This window comes from Pteronotus mesoamericanus, unplaced genomic scaffold (genome assembly GCF_021234165.1).
Source record: "Pteronotus mesoamericanus isolate MK-2021 breed Mesoamerican mustached bat unplaced genomic scaffold, CSHL_Meso_final contig_68, whole genome shotgun sequence".
Taxonomy (NCBI): domain Eukaryota; kingdom Metazoa; phylum Chordata; class Mammalia; order Chiroptera; family Mormoopidae; genus Pteronotus; species Pteronotus mesoamericanus.
The window spans coordinates 710310-730273 of record NW_026555234.1 but is presented as its reverse complement, the minus strand read 5'-3'; the positions used below and the strand labels follow the sequence as shown (position 1 = coordinate 730273).

Below are 19964 nucleotides of genomic sequence, written 5' to 3'. Positions count from 1 at the left end.
GGTGGCCCCCGCTGCCCCCTTGGGTGACTGGAGCGGATCCCGCCGCGTCGGTCGGCCCTGTGGCCTCTGGCCCTGCGGCCTCTGGCCCTGCCACAGCCCCGCAGCACCGGGGCCTGCGCGGGTCACGGCTCCGCCCGCAGGAGCCGGCTGGGGTCCCCGCAGGGTCCCCAGGCGCTGGCAGAGTGGCTCGGGCTGCCGCCCTGGTGGCCAGCAGTCTTGGCACCTGGCCTTCAGGCAGGGCCACTGCCCGGGGCCCGGTAGGGCCAGGCGTCCAGTGGCCTCAGCTTTGTCTGACCTGCCCTTTGAAGGCAAGAATGTTCTTTCGGGGGATGCAAGCCTGGGAGGCAGGGCTGAGGGGCCGGAAGAGCCTGGTGAGGGGCCGGGAGACTCGGGAACGAGCGCCTCCCAGCCCCCTGAACCTCCTCACCAGCCCCCGAGAGACCCGACACGGTGTCGGACAAGGGCTGTGTGCTCAGACGCGGGCCTTTGTGCGGCGACCATGGGGAGCTGCAGCGTTCCCAGTGTTTCGGCCACTGCGCCGGACGCCTCCTGCGTGTCTGTGGCCTGGCGTTGAGCTGCCCCGCCCGGCGGCCTGTGGGCCCCTTCTGCCGCCCGCCCATGTCTGCAGCTTCGAGGAGCTGCCCGCTCTGGCGCTGCAGGGGTTCCGTGCGTGCCCGAGGCGCCCCAGCTGCTGGCCGGACCCTGGCTCGGCTCCCGTGCGGGGGGTGCTGGTCGGCCAGCGCTTCCCCTCCGCTGCGTGTCTGCTGTCCCTGGCCCGACCCTCACGGCAGCTGAAACGTGCCCGGGGTGGCGTGGAAAGTGGGCTCAGAAGCGAGAGTGTCGTGGGCGGGGGGTGCGAAGCGGGGTGGGCTGTGCGGCCAGGCGCCTGACGTCGGCGCCTGCCGGAGGGTGAAACGGGCCCTCGGCGCGTGTGCCATCCGCCACCCAAACGCCCACTTTTCAGTAGAGATGCAGGAAATTGGCGCGTGGTTCCCGTGGTCATTTTGGAGACCCAAAATTGGGACTTTTTAAAGATGCAGGCAGAACACCTGTCACTGAAGAATAACCTCCAGGCAGTGGCTCTCGGGGGGCCGGCAGGGGCGCCCCGGGCCCTGTGTGCGCTGGCTGTTTCCACGTGTTCCCTGGGGTCCCAGGTTTATACGTGAGCACCTTTTTTAGAAATGTTTTTATTAAAATACCAAATTAACGTTCCTAGAACAGCTCAAAGTGAGACCCGGAACCCCGGTGGAAGGCGTCCCCGTTGCGTGGCGTCTGCCTCTGGGACCAACCGGCCGCGGCCCGGGGCTGGCTCTGGCCTCCTGCCAGAGGGGCTGGCGAGCGGCCATGGGCTCGGAGGGCGCTGGGACCCTCCACTCCCGGCGCGTGGGCGCCGCCTGCCGGTCCCTCCGTGCGCCCAGGCGGTGGTTCCACTGCCGGGGCCTGGCCAGGGCTGCTGTAAGGAGGGCACTGAATAAGGCGTCGCCTCGGGGACCCGTCCCACGCAGTGACTGCTCTGTCCGGGCTGGGGAGGGGGTCGGTCGCTGCCCGACCGGTGCTCCCCCACGCACCCCTTAGTGGGTGCCTTGGACCTGGGGCCCCCCGCCCAGCAGGGCCCTGAAAGCCAGTTCTGTTCGTCCTGTTCCGAAAGCCCGAGGGTCTCCGGCTTGGGGAGAGTGGGGACCAAGGGCATAGCCCCCACAGCAGGGGGGCGGGGTCGTGGAGATGGCAGGCAGGTCCCCCCACAGCCTGCTCCCCAGAGAGCCGAGGGGCCGTGGGCAGGGGCCTCCCCGCTGGTGGAGTGTGGAGGCCTGGCTGGGAGGGCCGCCTGGCAGAGGGCCCCACGGTGTGCAGGACAGCCGTGGGGCCTCCCCGCCAGGCCCGCAGTGGACAGGCCCCTCCCTGGGTGTCCACCCTGTCTCGGGGGCCTGGCCCTGTGCTTGCACCAGGCTACGTGGGGGGCCGTGGGGGCTGCTTGTGACCTTGCCGCGGGCCAGCACCCCACCCAAGGGCCGCCCCTGCTTCCCCCTCGCTGAGCTGGCCGTGGCCTCTGCCCCCGCCATGACTGGCCCAGCCTGGCTGTGCACCCAGTGTCCCCGGGTGCCTCCAGAGGGCGCCGGACCCCTTGTGCCTGGGCCTTGTTCGCACTGTGGGCCTGCGAGCCGGTGGCCCTGGCCAGCTGTGGGCAGGTAGGGACCGGAGCCGGACTGCAGCAGGCGCTGCAGGACCTGAGGCCTGGCCTGGGGCCCGTTTCTCCCCTGGAGCCCTGCGAATCGCTGTTCAGAAGACCCCGTGAAGGCTCAGGCCCGGGGCAGGCTGACTCCCTGCTGGGGGGGCCGGGGGGTCACGGGGCACAGCGGCTCGCCGGAAGGGACGCCCCGGCCAAAGCCAGGGCAGAACAAGTACCAAAACAGCAAAGAGAAGCGATTGGACAGAAAAGGTCCCCCATTCCTCTGTGAAAACGGGGCTGCGAGGCCGGTGCTGCTCGTCTTCCGGAAGCTCTGCCGGAGAATCCCAGCTGCCCCCGCGCCACCTGTCCTGCCCCTCCGGCTGCTGGCTGGGCCCCGTGCCCTGGCCCCGCCCCCCGTGGGAGCCCCCAGCACGTCCGGGGAAGCGGGCCTTCCGTAGGCCGAGCTGCTCCCTCAGGGCGCCAGCAGGGCTGCTCCAGACAGGACGCGGGACCCCCCCGCCCCCCGTAGGGCCCTGATCTAGAGGTGCCTCAGCAGCCCTGGCCAGGGCTCCACGGCTGGAGCGTCATCACGATACGCCGAGGCCACAGGTTCACTCCCCGGCCAGGGCACATAAAGCAGCAACCAGCCCTGGCCGGTGCGGCGCCGTGGTCTGAACACCGGCCTGCGAACCAGAGGGCCGTTGGTCCGATTCCCAGTTGGGGCACAGGCCTGGGTTGTGGGCCAGGTCCCCGGTGGGGGGCGCGCGAGAGGCAGCCATGTGTGGATGTTTTTCTCTCTCCCTTTGCCTCTCTCTAAAAATAAAAAAAAATCTTTTTAAAAAAGCAATCATTGGTGCATCCGCGTGTGGAACAAATAATTTGGGTCTCTCTGAAGGAAAAAAAATGGGGGACAGACAATGCATCTGAACGCATCCACCCCCCACCTGGGGACAGGACACAGGCGCCTGGTTCGTGTCCAGCCGGGCGGCAGCGTGGGCAGGGGGCGGTCCCAGGCTGCGAACGAGATTCTGAAGGCCCCTCCTCCCCTCGGGGAGGGGAAGGTGGGTGCTGGCCAGGTCGGGGACCGGGGGTGGAGCTGCGCTGCTGGGCCCTGGGGGGGCCTGGAGCAGCCTGTGCCGACCGCCCGGCGCCCAGGGTGCCCCGCAGAGGTCTCCATCCCCCTGGCATCCCAGGCAGCCAACCCACAACCCTGGACGTTAGGTCCCGGTGCCCAGAGCGCACGCCAAGCCAGGCCGGCCCGCTGGCTGGAGGACAGGGCCGCGAGGACACAACCCCCCGACGCTAGGGGGCGCCTCCGGCCTGCGCGAGGCCCGATGCGGGCTGGGGGGCGGGGCGTGTTCCCTGCCGTCTGGGCTCTGTTGCCGCTTTGTCCCCAGGGCACTGGGAGTGCAGGTCCGGGGGCCTGGTGCCAGAACGCGGCCCTGAGTCGGGTCAAGGTGGCGGGACGCACCGCCCCCTGGAGCCCCAACAGGCGCACGGAACGCGGCAGACGGGGCAGCGAGTTTCTCAGAAGCCAGAGCCCAAGTGCACACGGCCCAGAGGCTCTCCCCCGGCGCCCTCAGGCAACCGAGAGGAGGGGAGGGGCCGCAGGGACGGGTCCAGGCCCCGAGGCGGCGGTGGGGGTGCGGGCGGGCCGGCTGGCCCTGGACAGCACTGGGCCCCCGGGTTTGTTCGTCTGCGTGGTACCTGTCCCAGTCTCCCCACCTGACCTGGGCACTGCCGCCTCCTCCCGGAAGCCTTCCTAGACTTACTCCCCAGAACTGCCACGGGGGTGCCCTGCTCTGTGTCCTCTCCCGCCAGTCACAGGAGCGGGGGTGTGGGAGCCCTGGTGGACCCCCAGGGGAGGGCAGCAGCCCTGCTGCGGGGAGGGGGAGAGGCAGGAAGGCAGCCAGGAGCACAAGAGCAGCCCCAGGGCAGGCAGCCGTCTCCGGGAGTCTGGCTGGGTCAGGGCACGAGGTGAAGGTGAAGGTTTTGCTTACGTGGGGTTCCTTGGGGGCCCCTCCTAGGAAGCACCCTGCACACCCCAGGGGCTGGGGCGAGAAGGGGGAGCCTCAGAACCAGATGCGGGAATCTGGACATAACCCCCACGGCCCACCTGGACTCCAAGAGCCGGGGCAGCTGGGGGCTGGACAGGCCCACGGCCCCTCCTCACTCAGCGCCGCCCCCCACCCCGGCCCCGCGGACACCAGGGTGTCGACACTCCCTGCACTGGGCGGCCTCCAGCAACGAGGACCATCGGGGGCACGGATGCTTGCCCTCGCCAGCAGCAGCCCCCACGTGGCCGGACACGCTGCGCCCCTCACCCTGGCTTTGCCCAGGGCTGGTCCGATCCAAGCCAGAGACCGGGGCTGGAAGGTGTCGGTGGTGGCCAGCCCAGGCGGGGGCCACCCCGCATCAGGGTCGACGGAGCCCGTCCCGGGGGGGGGGGGGGGGGGGGGCCGCGAGGACACGAAGCTGCTCGGAGTTGCAGGAGGGCCGGAGACCGGAAAACTCCAAGCAGGATCTGAACTGAATCACTGTTTATTTTTGGAAAGCACGTCTGCCAGTTTGTGGGCGACACCTTTGGCCCCCACAAGGCTGGGGGCCGAGAACAGACCACCCCGAGCCCCTGCCGGGCCTGCCCGCTGACAAGCAGGGAACAGCCACCCGAACTGAACAGTACAAAAAGTAACAAAACTGAATTCACGGCTTTCTCTCCCAAGCTTTGAAAGGTAGCAGTCCGGGCTATAAAAGTCTAGAAGCATTGCGTAAGAAGTGTTAAATCTACAGCAAATACATCTTGTAAAAACTCAATAAATTATATATATAGATACATATAAACTTGTAACATCTACTAACGTCTGAACCTGCTGCAGGGCTGGCCCTGCTGGAAGCTGCCTCCCACCCAGCGCACGGCAGTGAGGGCTTGTGTGGAAATGCCAGCTTGCTCTGAAGTCCACAAAAATAAATCTCCTAAAGAATCCTACAGAAATTGAGTTCCCCTGCAAAAAGAAGGCCAAAGGAAAGAAAACACCCTTGCCAGGGTCACCTCGCACGACAGCGACGCTGGGGGCCCGAGGGGCTGCTCCGGCCGGGGGCGCGGGCCAGGGTGCCCAGCGGGCACACCCTCGGCGGCCCCTCTGACTGAGGCGGCCGCCTTCTCAGCTGTGAATAAGTTAAGGCTTCAGCCACAGGCGTGGGGCGGGCTAAACGCTACGGCTTTGTGGGGGAGGGGGCACCGGGCCTGGGGGCCCATAAATAGCTTTACAAATATACAGGTCCAGGTACAATTTTTAAAACAAAACTGTGGTTCTGGGAAAGCCCCCCCCCCTCCTCGGCGGCCTCTGTGTGTCTCGCTGCGGGGACTTCCCAGTCCCGGGCCTCAGTTGTCCTGGGAGCCTTTCTTCTTCCATATAGATATTTATATATATGTATGTGCACCACTCACGGCATCTATTTATATAAATGTACACTCATCTCTGGAATAAACCTCTCGGATAGAAGTCAAAGGCTCCCGCCTTCTGGTACCCGTAATCTCAGTCTCTGAGGGACAGGGGTCGGGGGAGGCCTGGGGGCAGGGGTGCTCACCCCCAGGCGCAAGGTGCCACGTGGGTGGGAGGAGGCACGCCCCGCGGGGGCACTTGGAGGATGCCCAAGCCCAGAGCTGCTCCCCGCGGGGCGGCAGCGCGGGCACGGGTAGCCTGGGGCGGGCCCGCGGAGGAGCCCCTTACATTCTGTGTTCGGTTCCTCCCGGAGCCGCTGGCACAGCGGCCGGGGGCCATTGTACAGCAGGGTAGGCCCCGGGAACCCCGGCGCCGGGGCTCTCAGACTCTCTCTCTCCCTCTCTCTCTCTCTCTCTCTCACACACACACACACACACACACACACAGCTGTCTGTCCACCCGTCCATCCGTCTGGCCGCGGGCCTGGGCTGCAGGCATGCCCAGAGCAGCCCCCCGGGCTGGGCCCGCTCTCACATCGGCGGGGGCTCGGCCCGCAGGCCAGAGCCCTTCACGTCTGCGGGCCCCCGCCGCTGGGAGGGGCCGGGGGCAGCAGGTCATGGGCAAACACGGAGTCGTCCCCTGAGGAGCCGGAGCTGGGGGTGTCCTGGCCGCCCGGCGAGTACTGCTCGAAGGGCACGGACAGGTCCAGGTATTCCTGCGGGCGGGCGGGCGGGCAGGCGGGCAGGGGTCAGCGCCCCCGCCGCCCGCGCCCCCGCCCCGGGCCACCCCGCCGGGGGGGGCCGGCACTCACGTCGGTGGACGTCACGGTGAGGACGCGGTCCAGGTCCTCCACCAGCTGCTTGAAGGTAGGCCGCTGCGAGGGCACGGCGTGCCAGCACTCCCGCATGATCATGTACCTGGGGGGCGCACAGTGAGGCGCCGGCGGGCCGCCCCCAGCCCCTGCCCGGACCCCGCGCCCCCGCCCCCGTCCAGGGCAGGGGGCCGCGCACTCACAGGTCATGCGTGCAGTTGGCGGGCTTGTCCATGCGGTGCCCCTCCCGCAGCAGCTTGAAGAGCTCCTCCACAGGGATGCCAGGGTATGGCGAGCCCCCCAGCGTGAAGATCTCCCAGAGCAGGACCCCGAAGGACCACCTGTGGGATGTGCAGGGCCGTCAGCCTCCGCCGGCCCCGGACAGGCCCCGCTGGAGGCAGGGCCCCGGCCAGGCTGAGGGACCCCAGCTGGGCACCAAGGTCCGCCCCCAGGCCCCCTGGGCCCTGCCCTGATCCCCAGGCCCCGCCCCACTGCCTGAGGCCTGGCGGGGGTTCACATACACGTCGCTCTGGTGGGTGTAGACGCGGTCAAACAAGGCCTCGGGCGCCATCCACTTCACGGGCAGCCGGCCCTGAGGAGGAAGCGGCAGGCGGTAGGTTGGCTGCCGGGTGCCCCCGGCCCGGACGCCCCCGCCCGCCCCGAGCCCGGCTCACGTTGGTGGTCTTTTTGTAGTAGTCAAGGTTGTGCACGTCGCGGGCCAAGCCGAAGTCCGCGATCTTCATCACATTGTCCTCGGTCACCAGCACATTGCGTGCCGCCAGGTCCCGGTGGATGCACTGGGGGCAGAGGCTGGGCTGAGGCCGCCCCGCCGGCAACGCCCCCGCGGGCCCCGCTCCCGGCGCCCCCTGCCCCCCAGCTGGAGCCCTGGTGGCCCGGAGACCGCTCCCCCACACCCGCGCACCTTCTGCGAGGCCAGGTACTCCATGCCCCGCGCCACCTGGTAGGCACAGGACACCAGGTCCTTGAAGGTGAGCTGCTCCTCGGGCAGCTTGCAGGTGTCGAAGGAGTAGTCTGTGCCCGGGGGCCGCCGGGCCCGCAGGTACTCGCGCAGGTTGCCCTTGGCTGCGTACTCCACGAGCACGTACAGGGGCCCTGTGGGGACAGGCTCCTCAGGGGCCGCCCCTGCGCCCGCCCCACGGGCACCCGCCGCCCCCAGCACCGCCGCCCCGCATGCACCCACCGCCCTGCGTGCAGGCGCCCAGCAGGTTGATGATGTTCTTGTGCTTCCCGATCATCTTCATCATCTCCATCTCGGACACCAGGTCGGACAGGTCCTTGTCGGTGGCGTCATCTGCGCGGCGGCGACAGAGGGTGTCAGGCGGTGCAGTCCCAGAGGTTGGCCCCGGGGCCCTGCCACCTGCCTCCTCACCTTTCAGCATCTTCACGGCCACAGTGACAGGCTTGGCGGCCCGGTCCTTGTCGATGCCGATGGCCTCCGCCATGACCACCTGGCCGAAGCAGCCCTCCCCGAGGGGCTTGCCCAGGGTCAGCCTGGCGGCAGATGGGGGCGGTCAGCGCTCCTGTCACTCAGCCCCGCCCTGGGGGCCACCGCTTCCAGGAAGCCCTCCACACTCGCCCCCAAGACTGTGCTCACGAGGATGAAGGACGCTGCCCTCTGGTGCATGGCCCCTGCCGTGCCCTCCAGACGGAGCCGTTTGAGGGGGCGGGTCCGCCCCCACGGTCCCCACCTCTGGAGATCGTGGGCCAGGCACCACCTCCTCCACCAGCCTCACATCCAACAGTCATCCTGACGCCCACCAAGTGGCGGTTTGGTGGCCTGCCCCCCTGGGGCCCCGCCCCACCCTCGCCCGCTCAGGCCCCGGCACCCCGTGTCCCGTCTGCCCCACTGACCGGGCCCGGGGCAGCTCCCACTTGGGGTCGGCGGGCAGCTCGAGCTCCGAGACGTTGGCCAGCGCAGGCCCCTCCCCCGAGGACAGACGGGCGATGCGGACCAGCGGCGTGTTGGAGTTCATGGACGAGTTGGACTCCAAGGACACCTGCTTGGGTCGTCAGGGGCAGGTTGGTGCCACAGGGCCACACAACGGGGGGCGGGGGCGGGGCGCGGCCCCAGGGACGGCCCTCCCTCCGCAGAGACGGGAGCCCCGGGCCCTCGGCACCACAGGCGTCCCTGAGCTCGGGCGCCAGAAGAGTGGGCCACGGGGGGCCCTGGGCGGCCGCGGCAGGCGGACGGGCAGCTCGGAACCTGGTATCTACTTTCTGTTACCTGTCGCTTGAGCGGGAAGCGGGAGACCTTGTGCACGGTGGGCGCCAGGCCCTTCTTGGGGGGGCTGCGCAGGCGGCAGAGCGTCACGGCGGCCACCACCAGGATGAAGAGCAGGAAGCCCATGCCGTAGCTGAGGACACCTGCGTACACGCTGCCCGCCTCGCCCGCCGCCACCAGCTCCTCCTCGGCTGCAAAGACATGGGCATCGGGGCCTGGCCTAGCCGCATGCGAACCCCCACGGGCCCCCGGCCACCCGGGGCCGCAGGGGCATGGGGGCCAGGAGGGGAGCTCAGCCCCGGTGGGGGCGCTGAGGCCGACGCCCCACTCAGTGAGGGTCCTGTGGTCAGAAATGCCCAAGAGGAGGAGCCCAGCAGAGCCAGCAGCACCCACGCCCGCAACCCAGGGAGACGCCAACGCTGCCGCGCGGGCTGTGAGGGCCCAGCTGGGCGCAGGGGCTCCATGGGGGCCCCGCTGGGTCAGGACAGGGCCAGGTTGACTTTGACCCCGTCCCAGGCACGGGGCCTGGCACCGGGCAGGGCGGCCGTGAGCCTCAGGGTGCCCCGCCCGTCCCTGGCAGCGCTGGCGTGTCCCAAGCCCGCGGCCCGCGGACAGGTGCAGAGCGAGCAGCAGCAGGAGCCAGTACCTGGCAGCACCACCAGCCACGCAGAGTGATGGGAAAACCCGATAGAATTGCCCGCCAGACACGTGTACTCCCCCGCGTCCTCAAAGGTGACATTGCGCAAGGACAGAACCTCTAGCTCCTTGTCGGTGGTGTTAGCGCCCGCCGTCTACAAAGAGAGAACAGAGCGCGATAGGCGAGCGCCCGCTCCCCCAGGGGCACCAGAGCCAGCGTCCCCACGGCGACGATCCGGCCAGGCTGCAAAGAAAACGCGGCCGCCACCACCGCCACCGCCACGGTGGCCGAGGGTCCTCCGCCTCGCGCGTCCACACCGAGCCCGAAGCCAGTCCCTTCACCGGCGAGTCCTCTGTCCCACGTGAGCACCAGGCGTGTGGCCAGCAGCGTGCGGGGTTAGCGCAGACACTCGGAGGGGGGCACAGGCAGACGGACAGGAAGACGGACAGGAAGTGAGCAGGCAGCGGGGCCGGGGCCTCGGCGGCGGGAGGAAAGCGGTGCCCGCAGGAAGGGGGCCCGGCCCCTGCGGGGCGGAAGGCCTTGGGGGGGGGCACAGGCGGGGTCAGCAGGCCACGGGGCTCCAGGCAGGCAGTCACACGCAGGCCAGAGGCGCCGGCCTCGCCGAGGCGGCCGCGCATGAAGCGGAGCGAGCGGAGGGGCGGGGAGCGAGCAGGGCGGGGCGTGCCGCGGGCGCGTGGCCAGGGCGTCGGCGCTGGAGCTCGGCGGGCCAGGCAGGCGTGGGACAGAGTTGTTACCTGCTTGGGGCCCGTGGACGCGCAGCCAAAAGGCCTTCTCAGACACGCCTATGAAATTGGAGGCCCGACAGAGGTACTCGCCCTCGTCGTGCTCGGACACATTGGCCAGGCGGAGGCGCGCGTCGGCCTCCACGGCCTCACTGATCCAGGACTGCGGGGACAAGAGGCCCGGCTCAGGCGCCCCGCGGCGGCCCGGCCGCGCCCGGGGTGGCTGCGCGCGGGAGCGGCCCGGTCTGGGCCCAGGACCCCAGCCCCACCCCCGAGGGCCGCCCCAGGTCCTGAGGCTCCGGAGCCGGCGGCAGGAGACCCTCGAGGAGAGGGCGGGGCCGGGTCAGCCCAGAGGGCTGCCTGGGGGAGGGGCGGAGACCCCCCCCCGCCCCCGCAGAAGCCTGTTCCAGGGGACATGCCTTCTCTGCGCCCACCCGCCCGGGCCCCGAGCCGAGCCCTGGCAGGCACCCCCGGGAGGCCCCGCAGGGCTGCTGCTCAGCCCACCCGCCCCGGAGCCAGGCCTGCCCAGCCCGGGACGCGGCAGGCGGCTCACGTGCGGCCCCGGGAGCCCAGACACCGCCCGCGGGGCCCCGCTGGCCTCTCCCAGCCGGGTCTGGACTCCTCCGCCTGGGCCCCGCTCCCCTCCCCCGTCGGCCTGTCTCGTCTCTAAACAGATGTTTCTCTTTGGGCTGCAAGTGTCGCAACCATCCCAACTCGGGTGGCCCCCACCCAGGGGCCCTGGGAACAGAGCTGAGGCCGTCCTGCCCCGAGGCTGAGAGGCAGGCCGGGTGGCGAGCTGCTCGGCACACAAGGGCCACGCCCAGGCCCCCCACTCCTCCCAGCTCCGGCAGGGCCTGGCCTCCCAGGCCCGAGCCGGGGCTCGGCGGGCTCAGCAGCACCTGCGGGCTAGGGCCTGGGGCTGCGCCCACCCCGGGGTGCCCTCTGCTTCCAGGGCGAGGCCCCTGCTGAGAGCAGACAGGGAAACTGAGCTGGGACTCAGCCCCACCTCCTGGGCAGGGCAGGGCCCAGTGCAGTTCCCCGCGGGCCCAGCCCCTGCGCCCAACCACGGGCGGGCCGGGACGCCCGCCCCAGCTCCCACCAGCCGGGGGCGGCGCCCACCTTGAGCACGGTGACGTAGGGCGTGCCGTCCGGCCCCACTCTGCTGCCGTTGACCTCCACATGCTTGAGCCACTGGATGTGGGGCTGCGCGTCGCTGTACACCTTGCAGTGGAACTCCACATCGCTGCCCAGCACCGCCGTCTGGTTGGCCGGCAGCCCCGCCTGCAGGATCGGCCGGTGCGGAGAGCGCTCTGGGGACACACGGACCGGCCTGGGCTTAGCAGCGGCCGCCGGGCCCCCGCCCCGCCCGCCGCCCGGCGGCCCCAGGCCTCACCCAGCACGTCCAGGGTGTAGGTCTGCCGGATGCTGCCGAACTGGTTCTGCACGACGCAGGTGTAGTTGCCGCGGTCGGAGGGCACCACGCTCTCCATGACCAGGCTCCACTGCTGGCGACGCAGCTGCGGGCGGACACGGCGGTGAGGGCGGCTGGCCAGGCGGCCCCGGAGCCCACGGCCGGCCCCCGCCCCCGGGCCCACCTTGATGCCCCCGATGCGGTGCTCGCCCCGGAACTCCTTGCCGTTCTTCAGCCAGGTGATGGACGGGGTGGGGCTGCCGGCAGCCGGGCAGCGGAAGCGGACGGTGTTGGCGGCCGGCACAGCCAGCAGCTTCTTCTCCATCCGCTCGGGTCGAGTCCAGTAAGGGGCTCCCGCTGGCGACAGGCACCGGGAGGCCGTGAGCCAGGGGTGCTGAGGCCCAAGGCCCACCCTCCAGCCTGTTTCCCCTCTGCGGGGGGCCTTTCGAGGACCCCTGCCTGGGCTGGCGGCCCCGGCAGATTCCCCGCCACCTGCGGTGTCCTCTCAGCCGGGCCCCACGTCCCCCGGGGGCCGCCCCCAGAGCCTTCCAGGGAGGAGGGGCCTCCCGGGGGCCTGCCCGGCGGGCAGAGGGGCCGGTCAGGGCACTCAGCACAGGAGGAGCAGGCCTGGCCTCAGGGCACCACAGGGCCCGCACGGCCACTCCTCCCGCCAGGAGCCCTGGGGGCTCCCGGGCGCCACCCTCTGCTGCGCCCCGGGGCCTGAAGGGCAGCAGCTGGGACACAGTGACGTGGCCCCCAGAGGCCCCGCCCCCCGCCCCTGGTTTCAGGGCTGCCCCCGCCCCCACCCTCAGAGCGCAACTGGTTTTTCTCCTTCTCCGTCTCTGGGGTCAGGGTGGGGGCCGCATTCCTGCCGTGGGGGGCTGAGCAGGCGTCCCCCCGGGGGCTCCCCTCCCCGTGAGCCTGCCGCCCTCCACGGGAGGGCGCTGAGGCCCGCGCAGGGGGTGCGTGGACAGGCGCTGGGCGGGGCCCTCCCAGGTGTCCGGAGTCCAGGGGGCAGAGGCACCCACAGCCCACACAGACAGAGGGACGGCAGGCCTCAGCCCGAAACGGCCAGGACCCCCAGCGAGCGAGGCCGGGAGAGGGCGGGGGGCGACCAGGCAGGGTGACGTTCAGCTCCGACCCCTTGACGGACCAAGGGCAGCGCATCCTCGTCCTCGGGCCGGAGCCCTTCCTGCCGCCCTGAGGCCTGGGGCCTGGGCCCTCGGGGCCGTGGGCCCAGCCCCCGACTCTCCCAGGCCCCTCTCTGGGCTCTGCCCAGCCGGTCCCTCCCCACCTGCCTGCCCGCTGGAGCCCAGGGGGGCGTTTCCCGCTCCTCGGAACCCTGGTCTCTCACCCGCATCTTCTGCCTCCTCCTCTTCATCTTCATCGTCTCCCGAGGACGGGGCATCTGCAGGGCAGGGAAGAGGGGACGTGGGGGAGGGCCCGCGTCCGGCACCCAGGTCGAGGTGGCGGCCCATCCTGGCCTGTCCCTCAGTGTCGCCCGGGGAGGCCCTGCTCTCCCTCATCCGAGGCCCCGCCTCCACACTGCCCGGGGGGCTGGCAGACACCCACCTGTCACACGCACGCGGAAGTGGCACAGGACGTGCTGGGTGAGCCTCTGCCGGCAGCTGTAGGCCCCGGCGTCCTCGTGGGAGGCGTTGAGCACCTGCAGCCGCTGCGGCCCCACCAGGACTCGGTCCGAGGGTGTCAGCCCGGCCCCGTCCTTAACCCAGACCGTGGGCCCCGTGGGGCCACCGGCAGGCGAGTGGCAGCTCAGCTCCACGGTGTCCCCACTGCCAAAGACCAGCTGCTCCTGCGGGCCGGGCTCTGGCCCCGGGAGCTCTGTGGGCAAGACAGGCAACCGTGAGGGCAGTGTGCGCGCCGAGAACACCGGGCGCTCAGCAGCACCTCTGGGAGGCGCCACGGCCCCCACCTCCCAGACACGCCGCACGGCTGCGGCAGGAGGGCATCGGGCCGAGGCGTCATTTCACCTGCCCGCCGGCCTCACCCCGGGGACGGCCCTGCCGCTCCGGCATCTGCGTGCAGCCCGCACACCCGGGGGTGGCCGCATCCCGGCGGGGCCTCGTTTGTGCACCCAGTCCCACCTCAGGGTGTCACGAAGGAGGCGTCTTCCTCCGCAGTTTTTTCAGCCATTTAGAAACGCAAAACTCCATCCTGCGTTTGGCGTGAAGGGGCCTGGGACCCCCATTTTACAGGTGACAAAAGGCTGGGGAAGGAGACGTCCGAAGAGGAGCCCCCCAGCCCCGCCAGCGGCTGCCCAGCTCCCAGGAGGCCCACCCGCCGGGGACCCAGGGACACAGCCCTGGCCCGGCCGCCCCCACCCCCGCCCGCCCCGCCGGGGCCAGACAATGCCAGGCGCAGGGCCCTGTCCGCTGCACAGGCCGCCTCCCCACCCGACTGGGTCAGCTGCTCCGTTACTTGTCATTCTGCCGACGCATGGCCTAGATTCGAGGGCCAGCTGCCCCTCGGGCCACACTGCCCCCGGCTCCCGGGCAGGCCCAGGTCTGCCTGCCCGCCTCCCGCTTCTCGCAAGCCCGGCACCGCCAGAGGGAGTCTGAGGACGTCTGGCCTGGCCTCCAGCCCCCCCAGCCTTGGCCACTGCATCCTGTGGGGACCACCCAGGGCCGGGAGTGGACGAGGCCCCCCAGAAGGCCAAGAAGCGGCCGGAGCAGCAGTCTCAACCCCAGGCGCCGGCCCAAGGGCAACAGCCGTCGGTTCCGCTTTGGCCTGGGCAGGTCAAACCATCCGCACAAGCATTCGCTTCAACCCGGTCCAGCGCCGGGCTGAGGGGACGCAGAGCGAACCAGGCCAGCCACGCCTGGCAGCGCCCGCGGGGTGGGGGCGGGGCTCGCCCCTGCGCCGCCCGCCCCCTGCGCGGCTCCGGGCCTGCAGGGCGGTCACCCCCAGACCAGGTCAGCGATCCCCGCAGAGTCTCCGCCCCAGCAGAGCCAAAACACAGGCCCCGTGCAGCCTCGGGGGCGCACGAGGTGGGGTGGGGGGGCAGCAGGGGGCCCCACGGAAGGCCAGGGTCCAGGGTCCGGCTCTACCTGGGGGGCCTGCAGCCCCGCCCCCAAAGAGGCCTGGGGACGGGGTCTTTCTTGAGTAAGAAAAAGGGGGCTCCCTAGACCCACACAGACACTGCGGCCCACACACAGGAAGACAGGAGTCCTGCACGCCCCAGCGGCACTTGCGAGCCGCGGCGGCGGGTGGGCAGGTGGAACCTCTGCCCCTGTGGGCTCCACGGGGCTGCTCCGCCCTGTGCAACCCGCCCCCCGGCGCCGCTGCCCGGGGCTGAGCTCGACCGGGGGCTGCAGGCCAAGGGCAGCCCGTCGCCGGAGCCCGAGGGGTGGCGACCCCGGAGGGGCCGGGCGGGCCTGCAGGCGTCTCTCCCAGCCACGGAGCTCCCCGGCTCTGACACGCCCTGGCCCCGTGCCTCCGTTTCCACCCCCGTGCACCGGGTAAAATGCCGCTGGCAGGGCAGAGGACCACCACAAGCCGCTAGCGCCCCGGAGCACACGGCAGTGGGGCGAGAGCCCCTCCTGGCCCTGGGCCTGCTGCCAGGGCTGACGGCCCCCGGGCCGTGGTCAGAGCCAGCCTGTGTGTGCTCCCGGTGAGGAGTCACCAAGCCACGGGGGCACCAGCGCCCAGGTGACAAGGTCCTTGTGGGCGACGCCAGGAAACAAGCGTCCGACGCAGAGCGGACCCCAAGGTGCCCACGGCTGCAGGGCACCGTCACGGCCCCCCTCGGGTGGGGGGTGCGGCCCGGGATACGCTGTGAAGGGGCCTAAGGGAGGAGCCCCCCCAGGCAAAGGTTCTGGCCTCCGAACCTGGAAACGTCCTGACGAGTTTTGTAACAAAGTCAGAACAAAAAGGGGGGGCCCCGGCGGCGGGCGGGCCACCGAGGGCTTTCAGGGTGATCCTGCCGCACCCTCTCAGCAGCCCTCCCCTTCCCGGCCTTCTGGGGCAGGCGAGGGAACCGAGGCGGGAGGGGGCACCCAGGGCCCGGTGGGCCGCTGGCGGCCTGAGCCCCCAACGCAGGGCCTGGGGTCAGGGCGCCCGCCCCGCCCAGCCCGAAGGGGCTCCGCCGTCCCCAGCTCATTTCCCTTTTACATCACTCAGGCCTGTGGGGGCCGGCGGGGGGCGCCCCCAAACCCCAGCCGGGCAGACCGGTCCCACCTCCTCAAGGACACCCCTCTTCCCTCTCTAGGTCCACCTGTGACATGGGGCTCGTGGATAGAAAAGGGGCCACACACTACACCCGACCAGCTCCGGGGAGGCCAGGCCCAGAGACGGACAACGTCACCACGCAGAGTGGCCTGATCGTAAAACTGCCCGACGGACCGGGTCAGGGCCGGGGGTCAGGGCCGCGGGTCACGCGCCAGGCCCGTAGCTTCCTTGACAAAGGTCAGTTTTGACCTTTGAAACCGATCCTCTGCGCACCGAAGATAAGGGAGCGCACTGTTGAACCATCCCAGCGATCTCCTCCAGGCCCCTGCGGGGCACACGGGGGCGGGGGGGGGCGCTGTGGCCTCGTTCCCCCGCGCACCGCCACGGCCCCGGACCCCCGACGCAGCAACGCCTGTGTCTCCCTCCTCCAACCCCAGAGGCTTCCCTGCTTTCGCTCTGAGGGAGGAAAGAAGCCACGCGGACGGCCGCCTCCCGAGCGCTGCCGCAGTCCTGTGAGGTTTCGCTTCCCGCGTCAGTTTGGCTCAAATAAACCCCTACAAGGCTTTTTTCTAGGGCGACGGGCCCCCGTGGGACCTGCAGCCCCGGAGCTTGGGGGGAGGCCCTGGTGGACTCCGGCCTGGGGCTCAGCCCAGGTTAATGAACCACCCAGAGGCCCCGGAGGCTCAAAGTCCAGCCCCGCGGAGGGAGAGCTGCAGCCAGTGCCTGAAGGGAGGCCCCGCACCCGCCAGACCCCTGCTGACTGGGTGCGGTCAGGCTGCAGGGGGCCAGCCTCCTGCTGCTCCCACCGGCCTCCCTGCCCCGCCGGGGATCCTGCCTGGGCCCCTCCCCGAGAACGTGACCCCCTGCGGAGAGGCAGGCCGCCTCCTGGGCCTGGAGCTGCTCCGCAGCACCTCGCAGCAGGTCACCTTCCCCACCACTGTCCTTGACCCCGGCCGGCTCCGGCTCTGTGACTTACGTTCCCCGGAAAGTGCCAGCCGGCACCTCTGGACATTGCACAAGGCCTTTGTGTGTTTGCTGCCCAGCCCATCTCTCAAAGGAACCGGATTAGGTTTATTGACCTATCTACTTACTACCTGTTTCACCAGCTGCACTGCGGGGGCGGAGGAGAGGGCCCGCTCTGCTGAGACAGGAGGCCCTGGCCCCCTTCCCGCGTCCCTGAGGGTCTTCGCCGCGTCCCGACCCAGGCCCGCATCCGGCGGGGGCACCGCAGGCTTTGCGGCCTCGGAACTGGGCCTCGAGGCCCTGCGGGCTCCGGGAGGGGGACGGAGGCGGCCAGAGCCCCGAGCGCCACAGGGGTCCAGGAGAGGGTCTGCGGCTGGCCCGCCGCCCCCTCCCCCGGCTCTAGTTGACATTCCCCGGCCATAGGGAGTAATATCTTTATCTGAATGCGAATGCGAATGCTAATGCGCCCCCCTCCCCCGCGGCCGCTTATTCGGCGCCCCTGGAAGCGGGGGGCCGCCCGAGCAGGCGCTAAAAGCGCGCGCTGACCTCCCGACGGCCTCTGTCACGCCGCTGAATGACACGCACATTCAAGCGCCGGGCCCACTTTCATTCATAAAAAAATGACATTGTTCCGGGAGGCTGCAGCCGCCGCCGGAGAAAGGGGCGCGGGGGCGCAGGGAGGGGCGGGCCACCATCTGCCTGCGTCCTGCCCGCGGCCGGCCGCCGCCTCGCTGGCACGGCGCGCCCCAGCCGCTGCGCTCACACCTCCCCGCGAGGCGGCCGGCCCCGCCATCAATGCGCGTCTGTGGCCGCGCCGAGGTACAAAGGAGCGGCTGTTCGGGTGCGCCCGGGTGGGGCGTGAGCTCACCGGGCGAAGGCCTCCCTCCGCGCGGCTGCCGGGCCGCGGGCAGGCGTCGCGCAGCCCCCTCATCCGCGCCCCGGAGGTGGCCGTCCCCAGGCGGCGGGCTCCCCGTGGCCGCGAGCCGGACCACGCGTTCCTGCCCTGCCGCCCGGAGCCCGGAGGCGCGCTTGCGGGGCGGTGGCACGGGGAGCGTCCGGCCAGGCCGGCGGGGCGCGCTCACCGCCTCGAGGGCCGTGGCGCGTGTGCGGGGCGGGGCCTGGCGCCCAGACGCGCTCCCACACCTCAGAGGCCATCGCCCGGCCGGCCGGGCCCTCCTGGAGACCTTTGACGTCCCGCGGGACCTGGACCACCATCCGGGGTCCGCAGCTCCAGGTCCCTCGGATGTCCGCCCTCGCACTCGCGGTGCCCAGCGTGTGCCCGTCGGGGGCAGACACGTCCAGCCACAGGGCCGGAGAGCGGGGCGGGCGGCCGGAGGCACTGGAAGGCAGCGCCTTGTCAGGCGGGCCGCCGGGGAGCGCGGGCCCTGCCGCGCGCTGACGCACTCTCCTGCCCTCCCTCTAAAGTGCGGTCCCTCGCCTTGGCCGAAGCTGGCCATGAACTGGGGCCCGAAGGCGATTGGGGGAGCGGCACCAACAATAGAAACTTTCCGTCAGTGCAAAACCCACAGAACAACAATAGGGATCCTGGAAACGCAGAGCCCGCGCCCTCCCGACGGCGCCGGGGCCGACTGCACCCCCACCCGGGGGGCCGCGCAGAGGCGGGGGGCTGCAGACGCCAGGGCCCGGCCGGCACCCACCGCAGCCGCGCACTTGGGTGGTAGCCCTGCGGCTCCAGGCGCCCCACACACTGCCGTGCCAGCTCTGGCCGCGATCCCCAGGGAGGGAGGGCGACAGAAACCCCGACACTGCCGCCGCGATGCCAGCCCGCGGCGCGCCCTGGGGCCCACTTGGATCGGCGTCCACCACCCACCCAGGCGCCCGTTCCCAGGCCGGGACGCTTCTTCTGCCCACCGGGCCCGTGGCCCCTCCCCTGTCTCCGTCCGGCCCGTCCTTACCTGCCACTCTCCGCACGACGCGCTGCTCCACGCCCGGGGGCCCCGAAGCGGTGCCGGTCACGACCGCCACAGCCACGCAGAACGCGACAGCCCAAGCCGGAGCGCCCATCGCGGGGGCGGGGGCTACGGCGTCTTCAAGCAGTGCTCGCGGGCATGCTGCCCCCCATGGCCCGGCCTTGGCACCGGCAGGAGGAGGGCGCCGCTCGGGAGTCTGCGGGAGGCGGGCAGCTCGTTACCCGGGCAGACCCGGCGCTCAAGGGAGGAAGCGGCGGCGGCCGGGTCCTGCGCCCCGGCCCCTCCGACCCCCGGCCGTTCGGGCCGCCCCGCCCGCCGCCGCCGCCCAGGGCTCCCGGGCCGCCTGGCGCCGGCCGCCTCCTCCCCGCCGCGGTCCCTCCCTCCTCCCCCTTCCCCGCCTGGCTGCTGCAGAGCCCTCCCAGGGCGGCGGCGGCGGCAAACTTTCCAGAGCGGGAAGCCCGCGCCCCGGCCGGGCCCCGCTACAGGGACCGCTCGGGATCCGAGCCCGCCGCGCGCTCTGGCCCCGCCGCGCGCTTGCCTCGACCCCTCCCGCGCCCGCCCTGGCCCCGCGCACCGACCTGGCGGTCGCCGGTGTCCTATTCGTTGCCCTTTCTTCCGCTCACAGCCCGCCGGCCCAGCGCCTGCACCCGGTCCCTCCGGCCGTCGGCTCGCCGGTGCGTCCGTGCGCCCGGCCGACCAGGACCGCGCAGCACCAGCCGCCCGCGCCGCCGCCGCCGCCACCTCGCACTGAGTCCTGGCGGCCGGGCGCGCGGCAGCCAGTGGGGGCCGGCCCGCGCCCGCCCCGCCCCCGGCCCCGCCCCGGCCTAGCCCGGCCTAGCCCGGCCACGCCCGCCCGACGCGCAGGGCCGAGGGGACACGCCCCTCCCCTGGGGCGGTCCGGGGGCGGGCCCGCAGCCTGACTCTCCGCAGCCCGCGGAGGGGATTAGAGGGGGCGGGGCCGGGCGGGGGCGCCGGGCGGTCTCGGAGGGCGTGGGAGCCGGGGCTAGGCGGGTGAGGTCCCGGATCCCGCCGCTGGGCGCACGGGGAGGCCGAGCGTACGCCTCTGCGCAGCGCGCAGTCCCGGTTTCCCGCCAGCCGCCGACCGGGGGCTCAGGGTGGTCTCAGTGGGTGAAGCCCGAGTGCAGCAGCGCTGCGTGGGGCGGTGGCGGCGAACGAAGGGGAGGAATGCTAGATGCAAGGACCTGGGGCTGACCTGCATGGGGACTGCACCCCAGGAGCTCGCTGCTGCTTTTATAGAGCGACCGTGGCACACATGTCGCTGGGCTGCCTGAGCTCCCTGCCGGAGGGGTCCTTACCCCGCTTCCCCAGGAGACACAAGTGTGGAGGCCGTGTGCTTCCCGGCCTCGGAAGGCAGAGCAGGGGCTGGGGCCCAGCCTTAGGGCCCTGAGGAAGGACCCCGGGGAGCGG

At 71.3% G+C, this 19964-nt stretch overlaps 1 protein-coding gene across 4 annotated transcripts; it reads right to left on the bottom strand.

The window, feature by feature from the left end:
- Positions 1–4708: 4708 nt before the first annotated feature.
- FGFR3 (fibroblast growth factor receptor 3) lies at positions 4709–19279 on the bottom strand. 4 transcript variants are annotated; one of them, XM_054581857.1, is made up of 18 exons: positions 19115–19279; positions 18522–18732; positions 13027–13296; positions 12809–12862; positions 11639–11811; positions 11437–11560; positions 11163–11353; positions 10056–10206; positions 8667–8854; positions 8294–8442; positions 7812–7933; positions 7623–7733; positions 7344–7534; positions 7096–7218; positions 6943–7013; positions 6625–6762; positions 6422–6527; positions 4709–6325 (listed from the first exon to the last, which is right to left on the bottom strand). In XM_054581857.1, the coding sequence occupies exons 2-18, from the start codon at positions 18628–18630 to the stop codon at positions 6179–6181; spliced, it is 2418 nt and encodes an 805-aa protein (XP_054437832.1). In that variant the 5' UTR covers positions 18631–18732; positions 19115–19279; the 3' UTR covers positions 4709–6178. The 4 variants fall into 4 exon arrangements, with proteins under 4 accessions (XP_054437832.1, XP_054437833.1, XP_054437834.1 ...); XM_054581858.1 differs by having other exon boundaries at positions 8294–8439; XM_054581859.1 differs by lacking the exon at positions 10056–10206 and adding an exon at positions 9310–9454.
- Positions 19280–19964: the final 685 nt, after the last annotated feature.

Excerpts from the sequence above, each read along its gene's own strand:
- FGFR3 (XM_054581857.1), bottom strand. The coding sequence starts at position 18,630 with ATGGGCGCTCCGGCTTGGGCTGTCGCGTTCTGCGTGGCTGTGGCGGTC. Across the intron at positions 11,354-11,436 it reads CTACACCCTGGACGTGCTGG|AGCGCTCTCCGCACCGGCCG; the intron begins GTGAGGCCTGGG and ends GTGTGTCCCCAG. Across the intron at positions 6,528-6,624 it reads GCCAACTGCACGCATGACCT|GTACATGATCATGCGGGAGT; the intron begins GTGAGTGCGCGG and ends TGCGCCCCCCAG.